Here is a 13,482-nt window from a genome sequence, read left to right on the forward strand (position 1 = left end):
CTTCACGCGAGCAAGAGAAGGACAGATGCAACCAAACCATAATAGAGGGCGGTGGGCGATTAATCTGCCTTTCTGGTGGGGTGAAAGATCAGTGAGTCATTCCTTCTGAGAGAAGCGGGAAGACATTCTGTCCTGTCTCAAACCAAACTTCTGAGTGGGAGATATATTCAAAAAATACGCTAATTCTCTAGTCTTGAGAGTCGCGGACGGACGAGGTCGTTATTTAATGATAATCTTTATTGTCGCAAGTAGGCTTACATTAACACTGCAATTAAGTTACTGTGAAAAGCCCCTAGTCGCCACACACGGGTGCCTGTTCGGGTACACAGAGAGAGAGTTCAGAATGTCCAAATTACCTAACAGCACGTCTTTCGGGAGTAGTGGGAGGAAATCGGAGCACCCGGAGGAAACCCACGCAGACACGAGGAGAACGTGCAGACTCCGCACAGACAATGACCCAAGCCGGAAATCGAACCTGGGACCCTGGTGATGTGAAGCCACAGTGCTAATCACTGTGCTGCCCTATTTATTGGCTACCTTCAGTTGACCTTTGTGAGCTGGTGAACCACCGCTGTGCTGTGTGATGAAGGTGCTCCGCAGTGCTGTTAGGGCAGTCATGGACATTATTGATCCCATGAATAAGATTAAATATCTTTAATGCATGCCAAGTGTTTTGTAGTGAGCAATAGAAAATGCTTAATCATGTCAATAGAAATATCATCAGCTTCAGATGGTAAATGCAAAATAAATATTTGCACTTTGTAAACAAAGTGGGCACACAACTCTCCTCGTCAATATTGTGAGCAATCAGCCCACACCTCACTTCACTTGCCCTCGCTTTATGTGAGTATCATTTCAGTCATACCGATAGGAAAAGGTCCACACGGATGGAATTCGGCAGAACCTGGTAACCCTGCACATGAGCAGCGGTCAACAAACTGTCTCATGGGCTGCACTCTGAACCCAAGTGTGCCCACAAGTGCCCGCCGGGCCGGAGGTTACCCGCCGCTGTGTTAGGGAGCGAGTTGCTGGGGTTTCTCACCATGCCAAGGAAGAAATGGCGACCGCGTGGCCACTATGTTTTGGGGGTGGAACTGGAAGCTCCCGGCTCCAATCCCTGTCTGACTAGGCAAGCGGGTAAATTGCCCGTGATGTTGCCCACAGTCAAGACGTTGAATCGAGAATCCAAACCTATGCTAGCGGGTGCATGGGTAATCGGGCAGAGATGGGGATGGAAGAGGGCAACGACAGAGTGATGGGTGATGAAATGGCAGAGAGAGAGGGAATGGTACAGCAAAGTAGGGCAATGTGAGCAAACACTATGCAGTATTGGGTTCTCAGTGGAGGAAGTGGCCATAGTTGATGCTGAGTGAGAGGGTTTTCTGTTTCGTGCTTGGTGCAGAAGGAGCAGTTGATTGCTTGGTTGCTACTTTCCTGCAGATATTTTCAAAATCCATCTTCCACTTTAGTGCCAAAGACTTTTGGATGTTCCCCCGACTTGGTGGTCTTTAATCCCTTCAGTTCTGTACAGTTTCTTATGTTATCAGTTTCCCATTTGTCTTCCAGAGTGTATTAAAATCATAGAATATTTGGGTGGGATTTTCCGACACTTCCCGCTGATGGGATCTTCCTGTCCCGGCGAAGGCAATGTCCATGGGGTGGGTTTCCCGATGGGAGGGGGAATGGGCGAGCTACATAAAACGCCATAGACATCCCGGCAGCGGCCATGACGGGCAGCCGCTGGAAAACAGGCTGTGGGAAGGACTGGAAAATTCAGCCCATTGTGTACGTGCCTTTTCTATGTAGCCTCCAGGTTTTTCTTTGCCACACCTGTGTGCCTCTGGTTTTCCATCAATGTCATATTGTTAACAACGTAATTGACTTGCCCTGAATGTGTCGGGCATGGATGCCCTGCTTGTAACAGAAAAGATTCTGAGGAGATAGGGTGGAAACCAGGAGGGTGTTTCCTCTTGTGGAGGAGACTAGAACCAGGGGGTACAGCTTAACATGTCACCCTTTTAAAGTGGGAATGAGGAGGAATTTCTTTCTCTCAGAGGGTCCTAAATCTGTGGAATTCTCATCCTGAGAGAGCAGTGGAAACTGGGTCATTGCATTTATTCAAGGCTGTGTTAGACAGATTTTTGATGGACAATGGAATCAAGGGGTATGGAGGTGGGGGTGGGGGGAGGCAGACAAGAAAGTGGGGTTGAGACCCATGACCAGATCAGCTGTGATCACATTGAATCGTGGAGCAGGCTCGAAGGGCCGAATGGCCTTCTCTTGCTCCTGGGTTCCACATCCTACAGACTAAGCAAAATGAAACAGTAAGTTGCCTCTGCTGTTGGTTTCTTTTTAACAGGATGTTGGTACTGTATCACTGGCAAGACCAGAATTTATTTCCTATTCCTAATTGCCCTTGAGAAATAAGTGGTGAGCTGAATGCTTAGATGCAACAGAGTGACTTACTGGGTCATTTCAGAGGGCAGTTAAGAAGCAGCCACATTGCTCTGGGGAGTTGCATGCAGGCCAGACCAGGTAAGGACGATTTTTTGATTTTGATTGGATTTATTGTCACATGTACCGAAGTACAGTGAAAAGTATTTTTCTGCGCCCGAGGGAATGTACACAGTATGTACATTGTAGACAAAAGAATAATCGACAGAGTACATTGACAAATGATACATCGGCAAACAGTGATTGGTTGCTGTGCGGAACAAGGGGCCAAACAAAGCAGACACATGAGCAAGAGCACATCGGGCGTTGTGAATAGTTTCTTGCAGGGAACAGATCAATCCGAGGGGGACTTGTTGAGTCTTGTAGCTGTGGGGAAGAAGCTGACTAGACTTCCTCGACAAAATTCCTCCCCTAAAGGGGCATTAATGAATTGCATAAGCTTTGTGACAGTCTGATAATTTCATGAGCAAAAGTTTTTTTTAAAATTCAGTTTGGGATGTGGGCATTGCTAGCTGGTCAGCATTTATTGCCCATCCTCAGTTGCCCTTGAGAAGGTGGTGGTGAGCTGTCTCCTTGAACCACTGCAATTCCTGCAGTGTAGGTACACCCACTGTGCTGTTAGGGAGGGGATTCCAGGATTTTGACCCAACGACGGTGAAGGAACGGTGATATATTGCCAAGTCGGGTTGGTGAGTGACTTGCAGGGGAACCTCCAGGTGGTGGAGTTCCCAGGTATCTGTTGCTCTTGTCCTTCTAGATGGTAGTGGTTGTGGATTTGGAAGGTGCTGTCTAAGGAACCTTGGTGAGTTCTTGCAGTGCACCTTGGTGCACGCTGCTACTGTTCAATGGTTGTAGAGCAATTAAATATTTGTGGAAGGGGTAGCAATCAAGCGGGCTGCTTTGTCCTGGATGGTGTCGAGCTTCTTTAGTGTTGTCGAGCTACACTCATCCAGGCAAGCGGAGAGAAATCCATTACAACCTTGACTTGTGACTTGTAGGTGGTGGTCAGGCTTTGGGAGGTCAGGAGGTGATAATAATAGTGCCACAAGTAGACTTGCATTAACACTGCAATGAGGTTACTGTGAAAATACCCTGTGAGTATCTCTCTGAAGGATTCCTAGCCTCTGACCTGCTCTGACAGCCACAGTATTTATATCGTTGGTCCAATTCAGTTTCTGGTCAATGGCAAACCCCAGGATGTTGATAGTGGGCGATTAAGCAATGGTAATGTCCTTGAATGTCAAGAGCGATGGTTGGATCCTCCCTTGTTGGAGATGGTCATTGCCTGACACTTGTGAGGCCGCAATGTAACTTGCCACTTGTCAACCCAAGCCTGGATATTGTCCAGGTCTAGCTGCATTTGGATTTGAACTGTTTCCGTATCTGAATAGTCAAGACTGGTACTGAACATTGTGCAGTCATCTGCGAACATCCCCACTTCGGACCTTATGATGGAAGGAAGGTCATTAACGAAGCAGCTGAAGACGGTTGGGTCTGGGACACTACCCTGAGGAACGCCGGCAGTGATGTCCTGGAGCTGAGATTATGTTTATAAAAAATATTTTTATTGGCTTGCATTTTATAGTTACATTGCAGAGGACATTCAACAGTAACATGGAGATCTTTACAAGATGTGCATATATGTACAGGAAGAGAATATGATACTTATGGAAAAGCCCAGGAGGGGAACAAAACAGCGGGTGTATAGGTATTATTGTTGGGGTCCTGGTTTTGGGGTCTGCCGGTCTCGGCAGCTCTCTCTCTGCCACTCCTATGCTGTGTACCTCGTCACGTGGTATTAGGACATACCAGGGATGCCCTTGGTGTACTTTGGTCGTGCTTCTGGCGTACCTCACTGCCGTTTGTGCCCTCCAACTTTCCTGCCTTGTTTGCATTGCCTCCTGGTTGTTATTCCCTCATCCCTCCTCCTCCTATCCCCTCAGTGCATGGTCACCATTTTGAAATTTGAAAAAGAAACCTGGATAACTTGTCGTAAATTAAAGGCGCATGGATTATATGATGAATTAACTGTATAAAGATACCATTAACCACAATCGAAGCATTCTAAAACCATCCAATTTGGCGTTCAACACACAGAGTTAATCAGATTTATTCTGAGGGCGCAATCTAACCAAATTGCAGCAGTGTCCCATGTCGTAAACGTTTAGCCGGGTGTTTCCTGGCGCTCACAGCGCAGAGAAAGACCACGCTATCGAACGGCACTCTGTTGCAATCCGGGGCCTCAGCGGGAAACTCCCCGCCGAGGCTGCCCTTAATCCCGTTTCTGGAGCTTCACTTACCAGGACCCCTCAATGCAGGAGGAGATAGGGCTGGCACATTTAAATGGCTGCCTGATCTCACCTCCCTGACCCCCCAGACCCCCCAACACACCTATAAGGGGTACTTGGGACCTCCCCCGCACGGGCAGGATGCCCCTGGGTCCAATACCCAACGCAAGCACAATGCCAGCCTGGCACTTTGGCACTGCCAACCTGGCAGTGCTACCTGGGTGAATGAGTTTTCCTGTTCGCACCCTTCGCCCCCAGGAAACCGGCAGTGGGAATTCGACATTGGCAGGACCGGAAGATCCCGTTGGCAGGAACAGGTGGAAAACTTTGGCTCTAGTCTTCGATGAAGGAACAAGCTGTTGTTTGTAATCAGAAAGCTAGCGGATATTGAGTACTATATTCAATCGCTGTTTCTAAGTGTCTTTTCTAACCTCAATTGTTATTTTGCAGATGTGCAGAAGACCATTCTTGCCCAGTGCATTGGAGGAGTGGCCTATGCAGTCTTGGCTGGTCAGCCAATGGGTATAGTTTTAACAACTGCACCCCTGGCCTTATATATCCATGGTATGTTGTGTCCCATTGACCTACACCAATGTCATTGTTTCTTTTTTAAATGGTCATGTCTTTTTTTAATTCTCCATGTTTACTGAATGAAGTACTTTTTAAGTATGAATGCTATAGCCCTAGTCCCAGCACACTGCTTAAATTCCTCCCAGATTTCTGGAGGAGGTGGGAGAGGGATGAAGATGTGCCTGACCCCGCACTGGCCTGATTCTAGCGGTGATGTACTGTGCAGAGAATGAGAGATGTAAAGAAGTGTTCTACTGCAGTCAGCATTAGATGTCGCCTCTATACTAAAACTCAATTGACCTACATAGATATCCAGTCTGCAGATGTCTGTAGTACCATTGTCAATCCTCAACGGATTTGTAACCCACTCTCGATCTCTTTAATTCTGCATTCAAGATGCTCAATCTGTCCTTGAATGTCACCAAAACGAAACTCGTGTATCAATGGGTGCATGGGGCAAGACGTCTCACAGTGACAGTGGGCTCACTACCCCTGGGGAAACGTCCTGCCCCATACGCCCATAGATCTCAGGGTGGGGGTTGTCTTATTCGTTCATATGCCAACCCATGGACAGAAACCCGCCAACCTGAGTAGACATCATCCTCAAATCGAGGGACAGCCAATGGGTAGATGTCTTCAATGCCCTTTCTCAGGGGAATCTGGGACTGGGAGAATGGGCTAGAAGGAAATGGTGATTAGATTAGTGAAAGTAAATTGGGAGGAAGCTGGCATAAACTAGTTGGACCAAATGGCATTCTGTATAAGGCTGGTAACTTGTTATGTGGGGTACAGGTGCAAAGATATGTTGCAGTGCCTGATGTGTAATCGTGCCTTAGCATTGTATGTGACTGGCTGCTTGGGAAAGATCACTTCTGCCAATCGCACTACATTTGGTCCCTGTAGCCTTTCTCCTTGTTTGCAGCGGAAAATCCTCTTTTTATTTTTTACAATAATGGTTGTGTTTCAGGTGGATTAGTTTCGCCAAGCTGATTATTTTAGCTGGGCTACCTCACTTCCTCATGGGAAAAGGAAAGGAATGGAAAAGACTTTGGCACCCATGTGCTCCCTTTTAACTGATACCCAACGCAGTGCGTGCATTGATAAGACCCATTAGCAAGACCTGTGTTTCTGCACCCACATGGTGCACATGTATCATGGACAATCCACCTAACCTGCACGTCTTTAGACTGCGGAAGGAAATCGGAGTACCCGGAGGAAACCCACGCACACATGGGGAGAACGTGCAACCTCCGCACAGTGTCCCAGCGGGGAATCGAACCTGGGACCCTGGTGCTGTGAAGCCACAGTGCTATCCACTTGTGCTACAGTGCTGCCTGAAACTAGTAGCACAGGAAATGGAAATGACCAGACCATCACCATGTTGAAGGAACATGGATTCTGAGTCTTAACCGGGATTGTGACCAAAGGCTTAGTTGTCGGGCAAAGTTTTAAACAACCCCTTACAAGGAGGGGGAGACGTAGAACAAAAGATTTTGAGTGAAGAGATTCCTGAGTGACATCTATGTGGCAAAAAGCACACTTGCCCAATGCTGTGACAAAGACAAATATATGTGAGGCAATACCGGATTAGAATGTCGAACCTAATCCTACTTCTGAATGGACCAACAGGGCTTTTTATTTCAGCTCGTTCAACCCTCGCCTTAATCAACCTAATTGACTCCCACTTCTGGCAGACAAGCTAGTTGATTTGATTCGGAGAGGTGAATTGGACATTCTGAATTCTCCCTCAGTGTACCCGAATAGGCGCCGTAGTGTGGCGACTAGGGGCTTTTCACAGTAACTTCATTGCAGTGTTAATGTAAGCCTACTTGTGACACTAATAAAGATTATTATTATAATTATTATTTAAAAGTTTATGAACAGTTTCCAAAATGGACAAATATGCTTTGGTTCCTATTTCCCTACGGAATTGCCAAACTATGTTTTATGTTTCCTAGCTCTTGCAGTGTGAAGCATTGTAATTGGCAGGAGAAGGTGGCCTTTTCAACCCATCTGTTTGCTGCCTCTTTTGACAGTGGCTTCTGTTGGTGATAAATATTCTTTTCCCTCTGCAGTAATCCAGGGTATCTGCGATGACTACAATCTGAATTTCTTTGCTTTCTACGCCTGTGTTGGCTTGTGGAATTGTTTCTTTTGTCTCATCTATGGTGTCGCTAATATAAGTTTATTAAAGACATTTTTCAAAAGGTAAGCTCCACTGAACCAGTTGCCGATGAATATGAACTTAATTGTGGCCATCTTTGTGAACCTCCAAAGATTATAGGTTAGCATTGGATTATTCTACAGGGGCTATAGTTACCCTGCGAGACCTTTACCTCTGTTCTCCAGCTATTGGCATCATAGCCAAGGCAGCCAATTATTACCCCTGCACAGTTGATCAAAGAAGCTGGTAGTGGGATTTCTCCTCAAATCATTAATGATGTGCTTACGATGGTGTAAGATTAGGAATTCCAGAAGATTAATTCCTTGAGATTGAAGGAACAAAGTGTAATGAAAAATGAAATGAAAATCACTTATTGTTACAAGTAGGCTTCAAATGAAGTCACTGTGAGAAGCCCCTAGTTGCCACATTCAGGCGCCTGTTCGGGGAGGCTGGTACGGGAATTGAACCCATGCTGCTGGTCTGCCTTAAAAGCCAGCTCTTTAGCCCTGTGTGCTAAACCAGCCCCTAATACAGGAAGCGCTAGGACTTGTAGAGTGTGAACCTGGAAACCCCTGCAGCTATTGCTTATGTAGCGAGTGCCAATGGACTATGTATCTGTTTGTGTGGTAGGGGGAATTGCATGAAGGTCTGATCCCGACTACCCGACTGGTCTCACAAGCTGGTATCGGTAAAAGTAATCATGAAGAAGCTTTTGGGCTGTCACTTAGAACCCAAATTATTCGGGAAGGAGACGTATCATGATTAGCTGGTGAGGGCTATAGGTGATTCCAGCCCCTCATGGTCGCCTTTTAACTGCCCTCTGAAGTGACCGAGCAAGCCATGAGGTTATATCAAACCGCTACATGGCAGTGGTTCAAAGAGCAGGTCCTCCACCGCCACCACATCCAAGTGCAGTCAGGGATAGGTAATAAATGCCCAGCAATGTCCACATCCTAACAATGAACAATCAGAGAACACGAGGTGGATTGAAGTACACAGTGGTTAGCACTGTTGTTTCACAGCACCAGGGACCCGGGTTCGATTCCCGGCTTGGGTCATTGTCTGTGCGGAGTCTGCAGGTTCTCCCCATGCCTGCGTGTGTTTCCTCCGGGTGCTCCGGTTTCCCCCCACGGGCGGGATTCTCCGGTATCCGGCGGGCGGGCCGTACCGGCGCCAAAAAGTGGCGTGAATCCTCCGCACCTTCGGGGGCTAGGCCAGCGTTGGAGTGATTGGCATTGTTCCCAGCGTTTCTTCTCCGCGCCGACCATGGTGGAGCTTTACACAGGCCGGCGCGGAGGGAAAGAGTGCCCCCACAGCACCGGTCCACCCGCAGATTGGTGGGCTCCCATCGCAGGCCTGGCCACCCTGCCCCCCCCCCCCGGTCGGTCCCCCCGTGCCCCCCCCCCCCACCCCTCCCGAGGACTCCGCAGACCGCCCTCAGAGCCAGGTCCCGCCGGTACCGACCTTGTGTATTCATGCCCGTGGGACTGGCCGAAAACGGGCGGCCGCTCGACCCATCGGGGACCTGAGAATCGCCGGGGTGGGGGGGGGGGGGGGGGCACTGCCAATGGCCCCTGACCGGCGTGCGCGATCCCCGCCCCCGCCAAAAAACCAGCGCCAGAGAATTTGGCAGCCGGCGTCGGAGCAGCAGGGCGGGATTCACGCCGCCCCCCGGCGATTCTCCGACCCGGCGGGGGGTCAGAAAATCACGCCCCACAAGTCCCAAAAGACGTGCTTGTTAAGTGAATTGGACATTCTGAATTCTTTCTCCGTGTACCTGAACAGGCGCCGGAGTGTGGCGACTAGGGTTTTGTCACAGTAACTTCATTGCAGTGTTAATGTAAGCCTACTTGTGACAATAATAAAGATTATTATTATAAAAGAACTAGGAGCAGGAGCAGGCCCTAGGAGCAGGAGCAGGCTATTCAATACGATAATGGCTAATCTTATCTCGGCCTCCTCTTCACCTTCCTGCCTACTCCCCATAGCCCTTCATCCCGTGACTAATTAAAAACCTATTGATCTCTTCAAATGTGTTTAGTGCTCTGGCGTGCACTGCACTTTGGGGTCAGGAATTCCATGGATTAACAATCTTTTGAAGTAATTCCTCCTCATTTCTGTTTTAAATCTGCCACCCCAGAGCTCTCATTCTAGAATGTCCAACAATGCTCTACATCTACCCTGTCAATCCCCTTTCGCATCTTTTATACCTCATTCTGTAGAGGTCTGAGTATTTCGTGTGGCCCACAATGAAAGTGTTTAATAATCCCTATTCCTGAGAGAAAACAAAATTTGATTTTTGACAATCTCGGGGGTTTCAACCAACATTGACTGCTGTTGCAGTGGTATGAAGTAGTGAACTGTCTGATTGGTCTTCATTTCACTTTTCTACCCTGGCAAGCCTTAAAAATGCATCTTGCGCATCCTTTGACTCTTCAATACTTCAAGGTTGTTGGGGTGATGCAAGAATTTTGTGCCACAACGTCAATGGAAAAGCAAAATTGCCTCTTGGTTTTAGCTATGATGCTGTTTGTCTGATGTAGCGTTTCGTTCAGTTGTCAAAATGAGTCTTTATTTTCAGCAGGAACTGTTATCATAATATTACAGCACTGAAGAATCCCATAACCCTGCACTTCTTGTTTCTTTTTCACATATTCCTCCCATTTCCTCTGAAAAGTTTCTCTTGAATCTGCTTCTGCCATCCTTTCCCAGATCAATCTAACATTTGTTTCTCCACATTTCGCTTCCGGTTTTTGCAAGTTGTCTGAAAATTGCCTCTTTTGGTTACTGACCCAACCACCAGTACAAAATGCTTCTCTTTATTTACTCTTGTCAAAACCTTTCAGAATTCTGAACCCCAGGGGCGGGATTCTCCGACCCCCCGCCGGGTCGGAGAATCCCCGCGGGGTGGCGCGAATCCCGCCCCGCCGCCCCAACGGCAGATGCCGTATTCTCCGGCGGCGTTTTTCGGGCTGGGGCGGGATTTTCGCCACGCTGGTCAGCGGCCGTTGGCAGCGCCCCCCCGGGCAATTCTCCGGTCACCGATAGGCCGAGCGGCCATCCATTTTTAGCCAGTCCCGCCGGCGTGGGTTAGGCATGGTCCCACACGGTGGGACCTGGCAGGTAAGTCGGCGGGGGCGGTCCTTGGGGGATAGGGGCACGCCACACATGCACGAATTTGCGCCATCCCTTCGGCGCCAGCTGGAGCGGCGCCAACCCCTCCGCCGTCCACCTAGCCCCCGAGACAGGTGAGAATTCCTCACCTTGGGGGCCCGTTGACGCCGGAGTTGTTGCCTCCGGTCTTTCCGCCGCGGGGGGACTTAGTACCCGGAAGGGAGACTCCCGCTGCAAGTCTTTTGCCAGCCTTCTCTGCTCTGATAAATACATTCTCGACTTCACTAGTCTCTCTACAGGTCCCTCATCCTTGATAAATTTCCTTTGCAATCCCATCAAAGCCTTGACATTTCGTAAAATGTGGTGTTGAGAATTGGCCAAATACTCCAACGTATATTCTTTTAAATTTAAAAAAAAATTAAGTGGAAATTTAGCATGGCCAATCCATCTAATAATAATAAACTTTATTATTGTCACAAGTAGGCTTACATTAACACTGCAATGAAGTTACTGTGACAAAACCCTAGTCGCCACACTCCGGCACCTGTTCGGGTACACGGAGGGAGAATTCAGAATGTCCAATTCACCTCACAAGCACGTCTTTCGGGACTGTGGGAGGAAACCGGAGCACCCGGAGGAAACCCGCACTGATACGGGGAGAACGTGCAGACCCTGCACAGACAATAACCCAAGCGAGAATCGAAACTGGAACCTGGCGCTGTGAAGCAACAATGCTAACCACTCTGCCGCCTTCCAACATATATTCTTAATGTTTTGTGATGGTGTAACGCCTAGGCCAGGGTATTCCAGCCCTGCTCACCGACATGATCTTCTGGTCCCACCAAGCATTAGTGAATTTTTGGCTTGCACACCGCATTCCCTGCAGTGGATCTTGCAATGGCAGGGCTGGAAAATTCTGGCCCTAGTCCTTTGTACTCGATGCCTCTGTTTATAATGCCAAGGATCCTATATGTTTCTAATAGCCATCTTAACTACCCTGTTTTTACACCTTTTTAAAATTGTACCGTTTAGTTAATCTTGTCTCTTTTCTTCATTACATCCCATCGCACGTAAATTTCATCTGTCATTGTGTCAGCCGACTTCACCTGGCCACCTGTCCTGCTAAACTCTGCTACTATCCTCCTCACCATTTCCCGGTTTTCCACCACCTGTAAACTGTGGCTGTACTTTGTTTATTCTTATATGACCCCTCTCGTATGGGAAACAACAGAGGACATTTTGCGTGTGTTCAAGATTTACATAAATACAAGTTTTTATTGACCTTTCCTCCCCCCCCCTCTCAGAATAGCTGTGCGTTACCACAAACCATGGCCATGTATCCTACATCTTTCAAATAATGGTGATCTACTCCCCCTGTTATTCGCAGATCAACTGATGAAATTCTCGCCGTCTTCATATCGATTGCTTTTGTCGTGGATGCTTGTAAAGGTCTGGCCAAAAGTAAGTCGGGGTGCTGTGTGAGGTGAGGGGGGGGGGGTGAAGGAAAGGGAATGAAGTTGGTGTATTTCTTTCTCTGTCTCCTTTTCCTTCTGTTTTGTTTTCTCTCTTTTGCCCTCCACCCAAAGCAAAGGGGGACGTCTACCAGATCTTACAGCGCAGCAGGAGATCATTCAGCCTACCATTTCTGTGCCAGCTTTATGGTGGAGCTGCAAAGTTTATCCCTCGCGGCCCTGTCGTTTTATCCCCCTTCAAATATTAATTGAATTCTTTCTCAGTTGAACCTGCTTTCACCGTCCTTGCAGGTGGAACATTCCAGATCACAACAGCTCGCTGCATTGAAATACGTCTCCCCACATCCACTCTAGCTCTTTTGCCAATTGTGTTCAATATGTCTTGTGTAACCAGCTATTGGAAAATGCTAATGCTTTTTTGAGGGGGGTTTATTCTGGTCATTTTAACCACTTCTACCCTTGAACTGGTACAGATAATGAATAATAATGATGGTTTTGGATGTTGGATAATTCGCAGGAAAATCATTTTAATGCATCAAATTTCATGAACTTGCAGTATAATTTACCAATAAAGAACATTGAGGTATCCAGTGTAAATGGGCATTAAAAAATTCTGAAACATTTGGGCAGTGAAGGGACTGTGGGGTATTGTGAGCAGAACAGTTGAGAAAGGTTTATGTAGGGGACCTAATGATCGTTTAGTCTGCTAAACCCTCAAAAGGTTGATGACTTTCCAACACTGGGTTCCAAACGTGAGTCTGAGGTTTAGCATTGTCCATTATTAATGAGCACTATATGGGAAGATTGGAAAGACCTTAGCATGCAATTCCCCACATCCCGCTCTACGGAAAGAATTTTCCAGCTGTCCCTGCCGTTGGGATCGCCCGGTGCCGCTAACAGCGAACCCCCGCTGCAGGTTCCCTGGTGGCATGGGGTGCAAACACCAGGAAAGCCCGCTGGCAGCGGCGAACCCCGAAGATCTTGCCGCAGGCCAATTGCAGGCCGTCTCTGCTGCTTGAAAACACCCCGGAAAATCCCGCCCTATGTATTCTGAGACGATTCATTTTGGTCACTGGCGGGTATCCAGCAGGTATTCCTAACTTTTTGTCGCTGCCTTATGATTCCTGGTACCGGGGGGGGGATTGTTTTATGAGCAAAGGTTAAACCGGTTGGGATTCTACTCATTGGAATTTAGAAGAATGAGAGGTGATCTCATTGAAACATATCGGATTCTTCAGGGGCTTGACCGGGTAAATGCTGAGAGGATGTTTCCCCTAGTTGGAGAGTCTAGGACCAGAGGGCACAGTCTCAGAATAAGAGGGTGTACATTTAAACTGAGGTGAGGAGGAATTTCTTCTCTCGAGGGTTGTGAGTCTTTGGAACTCCTTGCCGCAGAGTCCTTGTGTATATTTAAGACTGA

At 47.9% G+C, this 13,482-nt stretch overlaps 1 protein-coding gene across 5 annotated transcripts in view; it reads left to right on the top strand.

Moving 5' to 3' along the window:
• Positions 1-13,482, top strand: part of slc4a11 (solute carrier family 4 member 11) — a 400,651-nt gene that overhangs the window by 332,138 nt on the left and 55,031 nt on the right. For all 5 annotated transcript variants that reach the window (XM_072497675.1, XM_072497673.1, XM_072497671.1 and 2 more), the window contains 3 exons: positions 5,193-5,306; positions 7,388-7,520; positions 11,978-12,051. In XM_072497675.1, the coding sequence (XP_072353776.1) occupies positions 5,193-5,306; positions 7,388-7,520; positions 11,978-12,051 (321 nt within the window). The remainder of the gene's footprint in view (positions 1-5,192; positions 5,307-7,387; positions 7,521-11,977; positions 12,052-13,482) is intronic.

The sequence above is a fragment of the Scyliorhinus torazame genome, chromosome 3, assembly GCF_047496885.1.
Source record: "Scyliorhinus torazame isolate Kashiwa2021f chromosome 3, sScyTor2.1, whole genome shotgun sequence".
Taxonomy (NCBI): Eukaryota; Metazoa; Chordata; class Chondrichthyes; order Carcharhiniformes; family Scyliorhinidae; genus Scyliorhinus; species Scyliorhinus torazame.